At 43.1% G+C, this 20,242-nt stretch overlaps 1 protein-coding gene and 1 long non-coding RNA gene across 2 annotated transcripts in view; one reads left to right on the top strand and one right to left on the bottom strand.

The window, feature by feature from the left end:
* Window positions 1–20,242, top strand: part of oca2 (oculocutaneous albinism II) — a 146,324-nt gene that overhangs the window by 71,873 nt on the left and 54,209 nt on the right. The window contains exon 18 of the mRNA XM_052141138.1: window positions 881–989. Coding sequence (XP_051997098.1) covers window positions 881–989 — 109 coding nt within the window. The remainder of the gene's footprint in view (window positions 1–880; window positions 990–20,242) is intronic.
* On the bottom strand, window positions 218–17,623 carry LOC127654128 (uncharacterized). The gene is made up of 3 exons (XR_007971898.1): window positions 17,365–17,623; window positions 852–985; window positions 218–711 (listed from the first exon to the last, which is right to left on the bottom strand). It is a non-coding gene; the product is annotated as an uncharacterized LOC127654128 (long non-coding RNA).

Genomic DNA, 20,242 nt, shown 5'->3' on the forward strand with positions numbered 1-20,242 from the left:
AATATTAATAATAATTTTGGAATTTAAACATGAACATTTTTATAACAAAATGCCATTAAATTTAATTGAGTAATCTTTAATACACACAATAATAATAATAATAATAACATAACTAAATATTTACATTTTATTAATTTAATTTAGTTAAACATTACACAATCATATTTGATTAAATTTTGTTATGAAATTAAATTTGTAAATATTAAATATAGGCAAAACATTTTTTATCTGATAGGACAATCAGCATCCCAAAAGTGCTGATATTTAGTATAACTACACTGGGATGTTTCATCCCATCAATGGACAAAGAAGATCACCTCATTCCATTATTCACCTACAGATGACTACACATATTAAATTATTAGTAACACCACAAGTACTGTATATATTCCTCAACGTCAGCATCCATTCAGCATGTCAATGTTTGTCAGTTTCTGCCAATGTCTGAGATCCACTTTTGCATCAGGAATGAAAGTAGTGTTTTCCTTCCTGGGCTGGGTTGAGAAGGCCGTTTTTCCATAATGCAGGAAAGAGCCGTAGTCGTGTGGAGTGTTTTGATTGTTGCTGTTCTGTTTATGGAAGTTGTAGTTCATATCAGGAGTGATGCACTCCCAGTTGATCTTGACATACTAGTCATGGTCGCTCCTGGTTTGCTCATGTTTGAAGCCCAGGGCATGGTTGAGTTCTTGAAATCTTATAATAGTCAGACACCTGAAATAAAAAAATAAAAAAATGTAGTAGCAAAAATGGTTAATCCATGCCTGTGCTGATATTTGATACAACAGCACTCTTTCATGTGTGGTTTTGCTTAAATAGAAAGGTTCCTTTCATTCTGTCTATTCTCCGCTCACTTTCTAAATGTGCTTTTCATATTTTACAGCACAGAATAACTGACAAAGTCCTCCTGGTGAAGTGTTTGTCTGTCCTGGGGGTGGTCATCTTCATGTTCTTCCTGAACTCCTTTGTTCCAGCCATACATCTGGATCTGGGTAAGAATAACAAAAACAAGGACACGAATAATGAGGAAACGTGCATTTCTATTATTGAACTGGCCCTGCTGTTTACATGCCTCACTGTATAATTATGAGAGCTTGTTTCCTTTCTCTCTCTGTTTGAGCAGAGGAAATGGAATCACAAGAACAACTTGCTATTTTTGAAGCTATCAGATGTGTACAATTCAGATCTTCCACTGGGGAAATATCACATTTTATTTCCATTAAATTAGGGTGCAGGGAATAAAAATAGAGAAACAAATGTTATGCTAATAAAGCTAGCCACATTTTCACATGATCTAATTGGTGAATCCATCAGTATGTTGATGCTTTAATTGTTTGCAGCTGGAATTTGCACACAAAAAGAGACACAGTGCAGAACCTGAGCATGAGATTTAATAACACAGACAGTTTTAGTTTCCCAAAATGAATCGTTTGTTTCTGTTTAGTTTTAGAGTATTTTCTTCTTCCACACGGACTTCCACACTGCAAAAAAATATTAATTAATAAAAAAATAAAATGATTTCCTTAATCAGTATTTTCATCTTGTTTTCAATTACAAACATCTAAATATCCTTAAAACAAGATGGATTAACATTCTTCTTAACCTCACAACATTTTTGTGAGAAGAAAAATTAGATTTATTCTCTGAAAACACCTCTTACTATATTACACAACTTTGCTTCTCTTGTAAATTTATCTTGGTTTTAATATGTTTAGATGTTTCTCTTAAAAAACAAGCTGCTGGCATAGGGACATGTTTATTATTACGGCATATGATTAGATTAGATTCAGCTTTATTGTCGTTGTGCAGAGTACAAGTACAAAGACAACGAAATGCAGTTTGCATCCAACCAGAAGTGCAAAAAAGCAGAAAGGTGCAATGTTATATTCAAGTGTAGACAGGTGGTGCAAAGCAGGACAAGAAATATATTGCAGTGTTATAAGAGCAGAATAAATATGGCTATGTAATATGAACAGTGTATGAACAACATGTACCAATTTGTGCAATATAGTAGCAGTGACATTAAAATAGTAGTAAGAATAATATAGATATATGCAGTGAATTAGCAGAATATATAATAAGAAAAATATAGTAAATATGGATATTCTGTATGAACCATATAGACAGCTATGTGCAGTGTGGTAACATTATAAGAGTATGGCTATGAATAAGTGTATGTGCAGGATGAATAGTATGAATAGCAGTAGAATATGTCTATGTATAGGTGTAATTACAGTATGTACATTTTTAAATAAGTAAATAGAACAGAATGGGTGGGATAGGGTAGTGCAAATTGTCCGGGGGGTCAATTGTCACCGGGATGCAGAGCTAGAGTTCAGTAGAGTGACAGCCGCAGGAAAGAAGCTTCTCTGAACCTGCTGGTTCTGGTGTGGAGAGACCTGAAATGCCTCTCGGAGGGGAGTGAGGTGAACAGTCTGTGGTTGGGGTGGGAACAGTCTTTGATGATGCTGCGCGCCTTACGCAAGCATCGTTTGCCCTGGATGGCCTCGATGAAGGGGAGTGAGGAACCGGTGATGCGTTGGGCAGTTTTCACCACCCTCTGCAGTGATTTCTGTTCATGGGCAGAACAGTTGCTAACTGTGACACAGTTGGTGAGGATGCTCTCGATGGTGCAGCGGTAGAAGTTCACCAGGATCTGAGGAGACAGGTGGACCTTCTTGAGTCTCCTCAGAAAGAAGAGATGCTGGTGAGCCTTCTTGATCAGGGTAGAGGTGTTGAGAGTCCAAGAGAGGTCCTCAGAGATGTGGACACCCAGAAACTTGAAGCTGGTGACACGCTCCACCTCAGTCCCGTTGATGAGAATGGGTGTGTGTGTGCCAGCTTTAGACTTCCTGAAGTCCACAATGAGCTCTTTGGTCTTCTTAGTGTTGAGTGCCAGATTGTTGTCAGTGCACCACGATGATAGGTGCTGGACCTCCTCCCTGTAGGCCGTCTCATCGTTGTTGCTGATGAGACCAATCACCGTAGTGTCATCTGCAAACTTGGGGGACAGGGCAGAGTGAAGTGCCGTAGAGATGGCATCCTCTGTGCTCCTGTTCTGACAGTAGGCGAAGTGGAAGGGGTCCAGTGAGGGTGGTAAGCTTGAGATGGGCCAGGACCAGCCTCTCGAAGCACTTCATAATGATGGGGGTGAGTGCAACTGGACGGTAGTCATTAAGGCTTGTTGCATTGGAGTGTTTTGGCACCGGCACGATGGAGGTGGTTTTAAAGCATGCAGGGACAGCTGCTTGGGCTAGTGACAGATTAAATGTCAGTCCAAACCTCAGTCAGCTGCACAGCACAGGCCCTGAGTATGCGTCCGGGGATACCATCATGACCAGTAGCCTTACATGAGTTAATCCTGCTCAGTGCCTCACACACATCGGTGGTGGAGAGTGTGAGGGGCTGGTCAACTTCAGATTCCACAGCCTTGATGGCCACTTCCTTGTTGTCCCTATCGAAGCGGCCATAGAAGTGGTTCAGCTCATCAGGCAAGGAGGTGTCAGTGACGGGAGGTGGAGTTAGTAGCTTTGTAGTCTGTGATGGCCTGGATGCCTTGCCACATGCGTCGGGGGTCAGAATTGTTCTTGAAATGATCCTCAATCCTTAGCTTGTGGTTGTGATTGGCCTTTTTGATGCCCCTATTCAGGTTAGCCCTGGATGAGCTATTGGCTTGAGCATCACCTGATCTGAAAGCAATGTCTCGTTCATACTCACAACCTCACTGTTCATCCATGGCTTCTGATTAGGGAAAGTGGTAATCCGTTTGAGGGTGGTGACACTGTAGATGTTTGAGTTGATACAGTCCAGAATGGAGGAGGCATATGAATCAATGTCCGTGTGGGAGTCGTGGGTGGCCTGAGTTGCGAACACTCTCCAGTCAGTTTTCCAAAACGCTGCTGAAATGCCGAGTCAGCTCCCTCTGGCCACCCTTTGATTGTCCTTACTGTTGGTTTCACACATTTGATGAGTGCTAAATACTTGGGCAGTAGAAACAAAGAGAGGTGAGCTGAGTGTCCTAGATGGGGGAGAGGAGCAATTTTGTGTAGACTTTGTCTAAAATCTTTCCTCCTCTTGTGGGGCATGATACATTTTGATGGAATTTAGGCAGTCTTACCGCAGTCATCACTATTCTGTCCGCACAGAGGAGGCAGCGTCCCGATGTCCAAGAGTTTCTGTCGGGTGTACGATATGTATGCTAAACAGTTTTTACCGAAAATACTTGAGATAAACAAGCAGATTACCACTAATGTAGTATTCACGCCACCATCTTGTATCTGGCTTATATCTGGCATATGGTGAATGCGTTGTTAGTTACACATGGTAACAAGATCTTTACTAAACAAGATTAGAAAGACAAGTCGCTTGGGTTGTCATGTAGTTTGTGTGTGTGTGTGTGTGTGTGTGTGTGTGTGGGGTGGGAGGGGGGTCTGATTTTATATTGCTAATCAATTACCATTTGTGGACAATCACAGCTCACTGTCCATAGAATTTAGCAAAGAGTGGATCTGATCATCTGAAGGGGTGACACATGAATATTAACTTCAAAATTATCACTTTTCCATACCTTATCGCTTCACATATATACACACACACACACACACACACACACACAAAATCAAATCACATTTTCTAAGCTTTGTACAAAATTAATCAGCACTGTTCACTAAAATAATCACTGTACATTACCTTTGCCATTTATCAAAAAGCATTCCAGATCTGCACACACATTCTCCTTAATGCCTTGTTCTGATTGGGTCTGATGAGGGTCGACCAGCATGGGCTGCAAATGTCTGTCATTAGACTTTCATTAGGTTGACACCACGTCACTCCATTTGACATTTGATATTGATTATTTAATAATGGGAGAGGATACAGTGTGCCTGCTGGAGGGCATTGAAACACATAGGATGTGCTGTGTTCACAGGGCTTCATGTGACTTTCAAACGAAAAGTGCATTCATGACAATTAAGTGATTCTTAAGCCCCAAGGCCATCCATTTCCCAGAAAAATTACATGATTATAATCTGATTTCTGCGAAAATTGACTGGTGAACATTTCACACCTTTCTGGATATAATAGCCATCACTAACAATAACGCAGTGCATCTTCTAAAATGAATATTGTTGATTTGCATTTTACCCATTGTCTGAAAGGAAAAAAAGGGTTATGAAAGATAATTTCCATAGGTGCATGAAAATGTTTCACAATTCACCTGTACGACATTATGAATTTTCTCAGAAACATCAATAAGTCTCTGAGTGCGAGTTCTGTAAATAAAGCTGTTTGTCGAGACCGACCTGGGGAAATCTATGTATAGATAATACAGTCAGCCTGTCATTATTGCACAATAAACCCCAACTAGGTGATCATCTTGTTTCACCCTGAAGGGCTTTATTTTGCGATAATGACAGACTGACTGTAAATTATCACAATAACTTAAATCAATTCCATAGCTATTTATCAAATAAGTAAATAAATAGACATAATATAATGACTTGAGCTGAATTGTTTTATTTCGTGAGATGAAAGAGATCGAGAAATTCCCTGGTTGCCAGGGACAACAGCCAAATATACAGTGTAGCGGCCATTATACAAAAATACTTGACCGCAGAAAGGTGCAGTTGACCAATCAGAATTGAGCATTCCAGATAACCTTGTAATAAAGTGGTTAATAGTGCCATGATAAGGACATTTTCAAGGAAACTGATGAAATCTTGATTACTTCTCATGTTTTTGTGTGCTTAAAATGTATGTGCTTAACATTTTTGCTTACGATTTAGAATGTATTAAATACTACTAATGTGACTCCAGTCATCTTGCTGTATAGTTGTTTATTTATAAATAAGACCCAGACATAATTAATCTATTGAGCTGCACAAAAGCTGTAACACCAAATAATGAATGAGGAAGCAGGGGAAGATTAATCAAAGTAGAAAACATACAACAGCTCATTTCTTCCTGGAACATCTAGGGAGAGTCTGAGTTCTATATAAAGTAGTTGCCGGTGGAAACACATTTGCTTTAAAATGAAGAACATGATGAGGCAGTGTTTGTGTCTCACTCAACAGGCCGGAATGCCAGGGTTGTTTTGGGTGTGATGAATGAGCCTCCCAGGCTTCTCAACAAACTTCTTTTAATTGCAGAGAGTTCTATCTTTCAAATTTTTTTCTGCTGTTTGTTCTGCGCTCTGCTGTAGGCCCCTCCTCCTCCATCTTCAACTTGATGCCGTGGGGGAACATTAAAGTGTAAAGCAAAGCAAAAGTTACTTTTTTGGACTTGCGTTGTGACAAACCGTCCTGATCCCAGTGTGGAAGAAGTCTGTGATTCATTGCATTTTATGTTTTGTTTTGTTTGATATATCTCACAACCCTGTGCATGAGCTTGTGTTAGAGTGTATGCATAGGCACTGTGTGCCTACATGCATTACGTGAGGGTTTCTCAAAATGCTTAAATTAACCCATAACATTTTAAGTAGTTATAGGAATAGTTAAACGGAACAGAAAGGTTAAGTAATGAATATTGCGGTCCATCTTTTCAAATAATGGCAGTGGACAGTGAATCACATTGAAGCTAAAAACAACACACATTCTCGAGTAAACACACATGCCACTTTGAACATGCTTTCCCTATCAAAAAGCTACACTTTGATGCTGAGCTGATTTAGCGCTTTGGGAACATCTTTAGGAGTGTCCAGCTGTGAATATGTGTGCAACACATCAATGAAATTGACATAGCCTCCTCCGGTGACATCATCAAGATGCGCCGGTAAAGGGGCTATAAATAGATGCGCCACAGGTGCATCATCAGATCTTTTGTCTTCAGATCATTCTGAGTGTGTTGTGCTTCTTGACTGTCAGAACTTTGTACTTTCCTCTGTTAGGAGTTAGAATTGTTAGGTAGTGCGCAGAAACCTTTCTCTTTAAAAAAAAAAAAAAAAAGAAGAAGAATGACTGATAATCAAAGCAAGTGGTGTGTGTTCCCGTGTTTACGCTCTATGGCTGAGAGGGACACACACCAGTTTTGTTTTGTGTGTTTGGGGGAAGAGCATGCTGCTCTTGCGTTGGGGCGAGGTGGGGTGGGTGCGAGCATTGCGATCTGTTCTCAGTCAAAATGCTTTGCACTCGTCTTGCTTCTGATAGACAGCGCCCAATCTTCAGTCGTGGGGATCTCATATGGATCTGGCTGAGGAGCGAGAGATGGGTCCGTCCCTATTACTCGCTCTCTCCCCAGATCCAGCTGGTCCTTCCTGTGATCCTGAAGCACGCTCCAGCGCCTCTTCGGTTCAGGACCTTGAATCTCTTGAGTCTGCGGACTTCGAGCTACTCACATCTGAGCATTCCGCACATGATAATAAAGCGGCGGATGAATTACTTGAGGTGGTTACTCGTGCGGTGGCCAGGCTTCAATTAGACTGGTCACGCGAACAAGATACCCCCAAGCACTCCAAACTAGAGGACAGATTTCTGTCTGGTGGCCAAGGGAAGGGAAAGCCTCATCAGTCCCTTCCCTTCTTTGATGATCTCCATGACGAGCTCTCTCGTTCATGGAGGAAACTTTATACTTCCCATGTCTTCGTGCCTTCGACATCAATATATTCGACTATCGTGGGTGCTGAGGCACGGGGGTATTCAGTGATGCTGCCGGTAGAAGAGACACTTGCGGGTTATCTCTCGCCTTTCTCTGCATCGTCGCTAAAAAGACCAACTCTCCCCACCTCTTCCTGAGGTTAGCTTTCAGGAGCGAAGCTTTCCAATATCGGGTTCTACCATTTGTCCTAGCCCTATCACCCCGCACATTCACAAAGTGCATGGATGCAGCACTGGCTCCTTTGCGACTCCAGGGCATCTGCATTATGAATTATATAGACAACTGGCTGATACTAGCACAGTCTCAAGGACTGGCTTTTCAGCACAGGGATACCGTCTTGGCTCATCTGGTTTCTCTGGGTCTGAGACTCAATGTCAAAAAGAGCGTTCTCTCTCCTACTCAGGAAATTACCTATCTGGGGGTTGTATGGAATTCAATCTTGATGCGGGCACAATTGTCCATTCAGAGCACCCTGAGCAAAGTCAGGCTAGGCCAAGGTTGCACTGTTCGTCAGTATCAACGAATACTAGGTCTCATGGCATCTGCATCCTCGGTGATCCCTTTGGGCCTTCTGCACATGAGACTGTTTCAGTTGTGGCTCAAAGCCAGGGGATTTCATCCAAGGGCCAGTCCCCTAAGGCAGATAAGGTTTACGCGCCACACACCTCATACCCTTTCTATGTGGTTCAGACCTCGGTCCCACTCTAGGTGCGTCTTGCCGTCGCAAGTTGCTAACGACAGATGCCTCCCTGACGGGCTGGGGAGCGGTCTTAAGTGGTCGTCCAGCTCAAGGGGAATGGGAGGGTCATCAGCTCGATTGCCACAATAACTGCTTCAAGTTGATGGTGGTATTTCTGGCTCTGAAATACTTCCTCCAGTATTTGAGAGGCTGCCATGTCCTGGTGCGGATGGACAATACAGCAGTAGTCTCTTACATAAACCATTAAGGAGGTCTACGTTCACACCATCTGAACAGACTGGTATGGCAGATTCTCCTTTGGGCCCTGGGAAAACTCCTGTCAATGAGAGCAGTTTATATCCCTGGATTCCTGAATGTGGGAGCAGATTTACTAGCCAGTGGCGTAAGTCAGGGCAACTATTTGTTTGTCATGGGGGTCGTTACAAAGATGCGGCCGCAACCAAGCAAACTACGTCACATTGGGTGAGGGATGCTATTGCCCTGGCCTACGAGGCACTCGGTCAAGCTTTGCCAGTAGGTATCAGGGCTCACTCTACCAGAGAGGTCGCCTCTTCTAAAGCTTTGGCCAGAGGTGTCTCTCCGCATACATTCATAAGATTCTATAGTTTGGATGTTCATGCTACTCCGGGCTCTTATGTCCTTGAGTCTACATCACAAGCTCATATCTGAGACCTGTCGCACTCTCGTGAGCACAACTACACAACCATAAGGGGTCCAGACATCCACAGTGCGTGGTGGGTATTCTCTTTCCCAAAGCACTAAATCAGCGCAGCATCAAAGTGTAGCTTTTTGATAGGGAACCTCTTGGGTTACTTAACTGTAACCCCTGTTTCCTGATAAAAGCGGAACGAGATGCTGCGCTTCATTGCCGCACTGAAGATGCCCCAGGACTGCTGTTCAAAATACCTGAAGATGCACCTGTGGCACATCTGTTTATAGCCCCTTTACTAGCGCATTCTGATGATGTCACCGGTGTAGGCTATAAATTTAGTCAATTTCATTGACGTGTTGCACACATATTCACACATTCACTCCTAAAGACATTCCCAAAGCACTAAATCAGCACAGCATCTCATTCCGATTTTATCAGGGAACAATGGTTACAGTTAAGTAACCCAAGACATTTCTCATGCCTCATGATCGTCCAACGGATATCAAGATTTTAGCTGAAAACATCAGTAGTGACATTAGTTCTAATGTATGCCTTAGGAAGGCTTGGGATATGATGCCTGAGTTGCTTGAACTACTTTTATGACACTTCTTTCTTATGCAGAACACAAAAGGAGATCATTAAAAAGAAGTCAAACAGGTTTGGAACGTTATGAACTATTTCTTTAACCTTTACACGAATATAATGAATTTCACATCATCTTAGCATGTTCACTTGTGAAATGTTTCCATTATAAAGTTTCTAATTACATTTGAATGAACCTTTTTTATTTAATGTAGTTCAGTATTAGCATTTCTCTCAGAATCTCCTAAACCACTTGCAGTTTCCTCCCGAACCCCTAACCCCTAGGAACAATTGCAACCTCCAAATTGCAATCATCAATAATCATGCGAACACGATTACTTTGTGGTTACACTGTGGGATTCGAACCCAGGTCTCCCACTCTTTTGTTGCAATGCACTTCTGGTCACAACACATCGGAATGTAGACATGCTGCAAAAGTACCAGATACATAGGAAGCAACATGCCTACTTCCCATGGGATCATGTTGACATCCGGCAGGTAGAGAAATGCTGCTTGTGAAAAAACACAAGCTTGGCACACTTTTTCTCTCAAGGATATATTTAACTATTCTCTCTAAAAATGTAATGTTTCACTCTTGGTGAGAACACAATGAAAAATTTACATGAGAACAACAGTGTGCCAACCTTGTGATTTGTTATTGGTATATATTTATTTTTTAGTTGTGCAATTTTATTAGTTGCTTCCTAGATGTGCATACTTCCCATGATTCTTGATATTGAGAAATGATTGTTACTACAAACGTTGCAGTGTATTGGGGTGAGCTGATGTGATGCACTTGCAAGGTTAAAACACACACACCCTTAACTAAGTCATATTGCACCTGTTGAAACTTTTTTCTTCAATTGTTCTGCTATTCTCGCTTTTGTAGGATCATTACCTTGTTTAAATCATAACATATTTACAGTAATACATCCCCACAATTATATTTTTGTCCTCTGTGTAACTGCGGCTCAAATCTCTCTGTGCTCTTCCTGCTGTTTTTTTCTATTCCTTTCTTTGGCTCTTCCTCCCTCTCATCCCTTATTAAATGATTCCCCACAGGCAATCTCCAGCACTCATCTGTTTAATCAAATTTAGCTAGAAGTGAAAGCTTGCTGTCACCCCCTCCACTATGATTTATACCGTTTCAGTATGCGATTGCATTTACTGGGCAGTGCTGGTCATAATCTCCAAAGAATGTGTGCATTGTCCTAAATGTGGGAAGCTTGAATAAAAATGTTTGACAATTATCCAGCTTTCTCTTGGAGGTGCTTCACTCACTACCATCACTGGCCGGAGTCCAAAGCATCTGGCTGGCTGACTACACAACGTCTTTCAGCAGGAAGTGGTGTCTTTAGATAATTGTTCAGTAATTCACTAGTCTGACCTGAGTCAAATTTGTTTTGACATGAGCCTTTAGACATTTGTGACTATCTCGGAGAGTCCCTGCTGAAAATAACTCTTGCTGGTTAATGGAATACTCCAGTTTCAAAACTAATTAAGCTCAATCGACAGCATTTTGTGGCATAATGTTGATTACCACAAAAATAAATATTGACTCATACCTCCTTTTCTTAAAGAAAGCAAAAATTTTGATTACAGTGAGGCACTTACAATAGAAGTGAATGTGTTCCATTTTTGAAGGGTTTAAAGGCAGAAATGTGAAGCTTATAATTTTCTAACATCACTTACATAAACTCTTCTGTTAAAACTCATGTATTAATTGAGCTGTAAAGTTGTTTAAATTAAAAAATGTAGTCATTTTAGGGTGTGTTGACTAACATCGTCATGGCAACAAAGTTGTAAAATTGGCTTTAACTTTACACAGAAAAGGTTAGTATGTGATTTTATCACACTAAAATCAAGTTAACATGCATATTTTTTTATGTCTTGTAGCTATACTTTTTAAACAGTATTTTAACGTAAAAACAATTGGCCCCCTACACTTCCATTGTTAGTGCTTTCTTTAAAGATAAAGAGGGGAAAGTCAAATTTATTTTTGTGGTAATCAATATCATTCAGTCACAGTCTGAGAACAGTCAGAGAAAGTCTCTCAGTCATTTCAGCATCACATCAAAACTGCTTTGTTTTGGTAAATTATGATAAATGGTGTACTTATGCAGACAGTGATTTTTATTTCTAAGAACCATTTTATCTGCAAACGTTTATGTCTCCTTAATGATTGCTCCGGTAAAACAACATAGAGATGATAATCTCCAATCCATCTGCTCGAAAATGCATCTCTTAGCTTGTAAACATTCATTAACTCCGCTCAACGGCTTCTGTAAGGTTGTATTTATTAACATCTGCAGCCAGTGATTTTTATTTTAACCTTCCACATCAAACAGTTGCATGTAATGTACAGGTCCAGAATAACGCCTGCTTTTCTGTGGCTATTATAGTAAAGGCCACAGACTGGCATGTGACGCATTAGTTGTCCGTGGCTCTGACGTCTAAATGACACGTTCATTATGACAGAGCCAACAACTGCTGGTGATGGAGCAGTTTAAGATTGGCCTGAGTCTTGCTGTGTTGTCCGTCTTGCTTTAGTAACTTGTACATTATGTTCCTGACATTCTGCATGTGTTCCCCTTCTGTCACTCACTCGACATAGTGTCGAATTAAGTGACAAAAGGGGTCTTCCTGGGACGCCAAACCTACCTCTCAACCTGAGAAAAGGCGATGTTGGCGATGAAGGCAATTTGGGGATGACGAGGGGCTCAGTTTCGTCGGGTAAATACCCACGAACCACCCGCCCCCGGTACACTTGCTTGCTTCCGTCCGAGCTCGGGATGAGTGCGGCTGGCCGTGAGGGCACTCTCCCTTGAGCCCCCGGAATTGGATGACAACATCACCGCTGCATCGGAGAGCGTCACAGCGGCATCTCATGCTGATGACTCATCTGGGCTGCCACCTTCGGGTCTACTCGCCCAGTCTGAGGCTGACGTGTAGATGTCCGCTATGCTTTCCCGGGCCGTCGCGAGCGCGAGGCTGGACTGAAACGTCTGTCCCCCCTCACGGCTACTCGATCGGTTCCTCGGGTCAGGGCACCGCTCATAGCCATAGCCACTTCTGCCCTGCATGCCATGGCTCTCCTGCAAGTTCACCAAGCCAAGGCACTCAAAGATCTGCACCTGGGTAGTTCCGCCCCTGACGTGCTGCAGGAACTGTGTTCTGCCACCGACCTCGCTCTCAGAGCCACGAAGGTTACAGCGCAAGCACTCGGGCGGGTGATGGCCACACTCCTGGTCCAGGAGCATCACCTCTGGCTGAACATGGTCGAGATGCGCAACGTTGACAAGGCACGCTTTCTCAACACCCCCGTCTCCCAGCTTGTCCTCTTCAGTGACATTGTCGACGACTTCACCCAACAGTTTTCAAAGCAGATAGCACATCTTGCCGAGGGCATCCCCCTGCGGCTAAACAACAGGTAGCTCAGCCTCAAACCAGGCCCAGCTCTCAGCCCCAGTGTCGAGCACCTCACCGGCGGCGTATGCCCCAGGCTTCCAGGACCCCTTCCAGAACCAGGAAAGAACCGAAGTGCTCCTGAGACGGGCGACCCAGGCAGTCAGACATTCGCTCTGGATGTGGTACCAAGACCACTCCGTCCCCCGGTGGAGGGCCGGGAGGAGAATCCTTGTTTCATTTGCCGCACCGCCTTCAGACTGCGGCACCCACATTCTCAATAAAGAGAGATTTCCTCACACCCTGGGTCATCCAGCCGGTGTGCGCCATTCTCACGGCACCCCTGCCCCAAAAATCAACAGTCCCGGCTCTCCGGACACAGTTGCCTCGCCTCCGGCCCCGCGACTGCTCAGCCCTGGCAGGCCAGCGCTGACGAGTTCAGAAGATGCCTCTCTTGAACCTCTTCCTCAGTCTCTAACCCGCCCTCTGCCGGGTACGGGGAGCAAGGTAAGCGCTTTGAGTCTTTTCTCAGCACCCAAGCCTCAGGACGCTCTTCTGCCTTCCGACATGCTATTACCTGCACCCCCCGCCTCCCTTGAGGAAGGACCTTCTTTCTCAGGGATGGGACACCCTCTGGCACATGCGCCCAGACCTCTGGAACCTCCACGTCTGGCCCCTGGACGGGATGTGGAAGATCTAATGGATCTACCACCTGCAGTCGTAGACACAATCAACCAGGCCAGAGCTCCCTCCACCAGGCAACTTTACACCCTAAAGTGGCACTTGTTCGCGAATTGGTGTTATTCTCGAGCTGAAGACCCGCAGAGGTGCACAGTTCAGTCAGTGCTTTCATTCCTGCAGGAGAGGCTGGAGGGGAGGCTGTCCCCTTCACCTTGAAGGTGTATGTAACTGCTATAGCAGCCCATCATGACGCAGTAGATGGCAAGTCCCTAGGTAAGTATGACTTGATTATAAGGTTCCTGAAAGGCGCCCGGAGACTGAACCCTCCCTGGCCTAGCCTGTTCCCCTCCTGGGATCTCTCTGTGGTCCTCTCGGGCCTTCAGAGACCCCCCTTCATGCCGCTTGATTCAGTTGAGCTCAAGGCCCTCTCCCTGAAGACGGCCCTCCTGATTGCCTTAGCCTCCATCAAGAGGGTTGGGGACCTGCCTGCGTTCTCTGTCAGCGACACCTGCCTGGAGTTTGGTCCGGCAAATTCTCATGTTATCCTGAGGCCGCGACTGGACTACGTGCCCAAGGTTCCTACTACCCCCTTCAGGGACCAGGCTAGCTTCCCCGAGAGGAGGCAGACTCAGCCTTCTCGTTGCTGTGTCTGGTACGTGCTTTGCGTATCTATTTGGACCGCACGCAGAGCTCTAGATGTTCTGAGCAGCACTTTGTCTGCTTCGGCGGACGGTGGAAAGGGAATACCATCTCCAAACAGAGGTTAGCTCACTGAGTCGTTGATGCTATTTCCTTAGCTTATCACACCCAGGCCATGCCCGCCACCTAGCGGTTTCGAGAACACTCCACGAGAAATGTGGCATCCTCGTGGGCACTGGCCCATGGCACCTCCTTAGCATCTGCTGATCAGTGGGCTGGGCAACACCCAATACCTTTGCCAGATTTTACAATCTCAGGGTTGAGTCGGTCTCTTCCCGTGTTTTGTCAAGTCCGAGCCGGTAGAACTCGGTAACGCGGCACAACCGACCGGGTGTTCCGCTTGCACACAGCACCCTTCACCAAGTTGATCCAGTGCGCCTTCTATCCCAGGTTAGCCACTAACCATTGCTCCCTGGATGTTCTCCTCCCTGGCCTTCTGGCAAGCGAATTCAGCGGAGCAAATTGCGGCCAGACCTACTACGAGTCACAGGTGCTCTGTACTGCGGTCGGGCTCCACGGGCTTAGTTCCCTTCTCAGGCAAACACCCCGTGATGTATTTCCCGCGGTACGGTCCCCCTGTCAGTGTACCTGCATTTCCCTTGGGCAGCCCCGCTGCCCCGGTCGCCGTGCTGTAGAGTCTCCTCTCATTAGGCTGGACCTACCACCGCGCCATTTCCCACGTATGGCTTCACAACACTCGTGGTGTATTTGCCACATGTTACCTCCCCTAGACTGGGCAGGATGTGGCGTTTCATAGCGTTAAGATAGCCCCAGCCCCTTCACGTCCTATGTGAGAGACATAGTGAGAGAAAAGGCTGCGGCTGCCGGGCTTGCTCCCATGCTAGTCATGTAGCACCTGTCCCCCCCCTCAGGGGTGCAGGGAACCTAAGGTCTGTATATGACATCTCTTTTGGGGTGCTGGGGAGGGCTACGTGCAGCCAACACTATTGCCTCTATCACGCAGTAGCCTTCTTGCACCTGTCTCGACAGTTCATGTAACATGTTCAGTGCGTGGCGTTTTTAGATGGGACCCCTTGTGTCACTTCATTCGACACAATGTCGAGTGAGTGACAGAAGGGGAATGTCATGGTTACTATTGTAACGTACGTTCCCCGAAGGAGGGAACGAGACGTTGTGTCCCTCCTGCCACAGCACTAGACCTACCACTGTAAATGGCCATGCCTTATTTTCGGCTCCTCAGTGCAAAATCCTGACTGGCACTCGCTTCCCCGCTTCCCTTTATACCCGTATGTCCGGGGCAGGGCATGCAAAATCTGTCTGCCAACTTGACATTGGCCTTTTCTCAGGTTCAGAGGTGCGTTTGGCATCCCAGGAAGAGCCCTTGTGTCACTTCATTTGACACAACGTCTCTTTCCCTCCCTCGGGGAACGGAGGTTACAACTAGGGATGTCCCGATACCACTTTTTCCACTTCCGATCTGATTCCGATATCGGAAATCTCAGTATTGGCCGATACCGATCGCGATCCGATACAGTGTTGTTTTTTTACATAATCAGTTTATAATATCTTTACAGTATTGTGTGGAAATAATTGGGTGTACTCTTTAATAGGCTATGTAAAGAGTTAATGTGTTAACTACACATTATTTCAATATAAATGTATAGCTTAAGAAACACTTTATTATTAACAAGCATACTGGCACTCCCTGAGTTCTGATTACACGCACCTGCATATCATTAGTGGCTAATCAATGACTGCATAAATAAATACCCCGCTTTCGCACGCGCTCACACACACACTCTCACTCTCTCTCTCTCTCTCTCTCTCTCTCTCTCTCTCACACACACACACACACACACACACACACACACACACACACACACTCACTTTCTCACTCTGTGCCTGTTCTCATCGATAGTATTTCTGAGACTCCAGAACTTTCTACTATGTCAATCATGTGTCTTCATTATTGCCTGTATATATCATAAAATTGTTTTGAGTTATCTCTTTCATCATATCTATAACACTGTCTGGATATTACTTACCTGCTGTTTGCCACTCTGCTTAACTGAATTTACTCACAATATTTACATCACTGTTTCAATCCTCTGCTCAATAAACCCTGCTACTGAGTTCATATCTCTGCCTCTCCGTGAGTCTCCCGTGACAGCTTTAACTTTTAAACCCTCACCCTTTTTATTCACAGTTTAATTCGCTTCTTAATTAAATTCTGGTTAAATGCACCTCCAGTGCCTTTCTAAGTCCATATTATAAGTGAACCGCTGAGCATCTACATCTGAGATGTTCGTTTGTAGCGCACAAATATTGTGCACGGGTGAAGGCTATAAATAGCCGTGCGCGTGTGTGTAAAAGCACCATTCACTACCGCGCTGAAGCTGCGCGTGCAAGAACATATATGTTTACTTATTAAACATAGCCTATTGCAATTCACAGAGCTATCACGTGGCTTCAAGTGGCTTTGAATAAAATGCACTAGTCATATGAACCGCTTTAATGGTGTTTTAACAGTTCTTTTATGTCATTTTTTAAGCTTGACAGTAACGAACATGACTAACACAGAGTATCGGATTTGGGTCGGGCTCGTCGGACCGATACCCGATCCGTCTAAAAACGTCAGTATCGATGCGATACCGATCTAGGTATCGGATCGGGACATCCCTAGTTACAACAGTAACTGTAAAAACTGCTGTTCACTTTTGATTCTAACTCTGGTTCAGAGTAATTGAACGGTTACAGGATTTTCAGTTAGAACATTAAGTCCCACACCAGGGTGTACTTGTGGATGATTTATTGTGTGTGTGGTTCTGTAAACATAAAGCAATATACAAAATATAAATAAACATAAATGTACAAATCACAGATGTATAAACAGTACTAGACCTATAAAGCAGTACTTAATTACTGGTTATAAATATAAGCAGCATGGTAAAAGGCATTAGAGAACTAGTCATAAAGCAAATATTATATATACAAATTATTATGCTACCACACTACATGCCTAGCACACATATTGTTATAGCGATCTTTACTCTCTCTCATAAACGTATTATGCAACAAAATATAAAAATGTACTTACAATTAGTTGCACGCACACATATAATCCACAAATTCAATAGATGGCAACACTTCTGACTAATATAACTATTATTCACTATAAACAAGCACATCTACACATCCTTTCTCTATAACATCTTGTTAACCAACTCCCCAGAAAGTTTTGGAACAGTCCAAATCACGAAAAGAGGCGGTGGAGTTTGGAAGAGTCCATTTCTGAAGGGTGGTCTTTTTTACAGTAACCATGACGGTTTTAATCTCAGCGGCTTCTGGAAAATGATACATCAGCTAATCAGTAGTAAAATGGCTAGGAACATTTATTGACATTTTTCACAGCATTCACACAAACTTTTGTAGGTTTGAGATCATTTTGAGAGATATACCGTCTATATAATGTCTTTTAGAGGGAAATATAACATAGCTATTTTTTGTAATTCACAACTTTTTATTTTATTTCCAAACACAAATATACTTTGAATCAAGCGACGATAATAATAATAATAATAAACTGCCTACTAACACAATAAATTATACAAATATTAATATACAAATTTTCTTGTGGCAAAGTCACCATAAGATCTCTGAAATAAGAGCCAGGTTGTTCAGAGTATCCTGAGGCATTACTACTCTCAGGCAGTTTTATGAAGACTTAATCTGCTAACTCTTTATAAATAAAATAAATAATATATATATATATTTTTTTAAGTATTTCTTACGAGCCAAAAAAAAAACTTGCTTTTAGTGATATTTAGTGAACAATTTATTTCATTTTAATTATTTAGTTTTGAAGTGAGACATTTTTTAGTGACAGTTGTGGTTTGGTGAACTTCATTAACATATTCATTTAATCATTTAGCATTTAGCATTATCCAAAGTGACCTCCAATCATTTAAAATCCTTCAACATAAATATACACTCGAAATTCAATTAATGAAAATTTAATTGAATAAGCAACAAAATGTTTTTTTTTTAACTTCATTAATTTTATATTAGTTAATTTTGATTGAGTATTTCTGTCTGGTTTTATCATACATTAACATTTTTAGTGGATAGATATGTTATGCTAGTTTCATAAATTCTTACCCCACTGGCAGATTTAGTTTTGCTTGAACCTTTTGCAATATGTGTTTTTGAGGCTGCAGACACCAATCTGGACGAGCTCACAGATACTGTGATATCCTATATCAGTTTCTGTGAAGATATGTGCATTCCTACTAGGACTTATTTAAAGTTCAACAAAGACAAACCATGTTTACAGCAGAAATCAAGCAGTTTCTTCAGGCAAAAGAGGATGCTTACAGAGGTGTGGATAATGTCTTGTACAATCAGGCCAGGAACACACTGAATAAGGAAATCACTGTGGCTAAAAAAAGATACTCTGAGAAGCTGAAAAACTATTTTTCTGCTAACAACCCTGCATCAGTGTGGAGCAGCCTGAAAGACATTACAAACTCCAAGAGACTTTCCCTCAACACTATAGAGATTGCTAATGTGATGTCATCGTGACGTATTACCAGTGGTGAACGCAAAGCATTTTGGGAATCCGCGGCACAAACAGAAGGCGCCAGACTTGATTGCATGGAGGGAAGAATGCAGTGTTCAAGGTACCGTCTACCTGCTGTGTTATAAACTGCAATAGTCATTCTCACGATAGAAGTGGCATAAAGCTTAAGAACGGAAAATCCTTTTATCGTTTTCCAGCTTGGAAAAATAATAGTACAAGCCATGTTTCAGAGGTGACAAAAAGGCGACAAATGGCATGGATAGCAGCAGTAAGGAGGCCCAAGATTACCTTCGATAACACTCCACCACACATGATGGTGTGTTCAAAGCATTTTCACAAAGGTAAGTTACAATTACTCTCTGTAAATGTTTTATTGTGGGCAAATAACCAGCGTGTTTTGTTTGATTTAACCAGACCATTAGATTTGACGTTAAGCCAATGTTAACTGTTAACTAGCATGAAATGGCTAGAAAATTTGCTTAAGTTACCAATGTACTAAAGCGTAACGTTAATCAGTTTTAAATGTTGTACATCTAGGCTACATAGCAATTTATTTGGTGACTGTGTTTGCAGGCTAACCTGCCTATGAAATGTTGGAGTGTAATCCTGACTGGGCCCCTTCTCTGTACCTCGGCCATACTGAGGTCAAAGCTACAAACACAGACCGGTTCAAGTGGTTTAGGAGAAGAGCGACGAGTTCACAACAACAGCAACCCCCATCGCTAGGCACTGACAACACTGGTCCTGAGGCTGAGTTGGAAGCTCACACAAATCAACCTCTATCGCCAGGCACTGACCACACTGGTCCTGAGGCTGAGTTGGAAGCTCACATGAATCAACCTCCATTGCCAGGCACTGACCACACTGGTCCTGAGGCTGAGTTGGATAATGCAGCACATTTATACCCAGGTAAATAGTAAAAGAATACAATATATGTTGCCCCCTGTGTATATCTAATCTGGATTAATTTGGAATAATGGTTGTCATATGACACAATGTATTTTTATTGTTACTGTCAGACAACACTACACCTGCAACCAGTAAAAAGCAGAACACCGAGAACTGTGGCTTTCTTCAGAAGCTCTCGCCTGGAGACCTAGTGTTAGCAGACCGTGGATTTGATATTAAAGAAAGTGTTGCCCTTGTGGGTGCTACACTGAAAATACCTGCCTTCACCAGGGGCCATCACCAACTTAATGCAAAAAATGTGGAACAGACCAGGAAGTTAGCTCATGTCAGGATCCACATGGAGCGAGTGATAGGGTGTATGCGCTCTAAGTTTAACATATTAAATGACACAATACGCCTGGGATTTGTGGTGCCTTGTGAGGGGGAGGATAAGACTGCTGGATAAAATTGTGGTTGTGTGCTGTGCTTTGACCAATATGTGTCCAAG

This window comes from Xyrauchen texanus, chromosome 13 (assembly GCF_025860055.1).
Source record: "Xyrauchen texanus isolate HMW12.3.18 chromosome 13, RBS_HiC_50CHRs, whole genome shotgun sequence".
Classification (NCBI taxonomy): Eukaryota; Metazoa; Chordata; class Actinopteri; order Cypriniformes; family Catostomidae; genus Xyrauchen; species Xyrauchen texanus.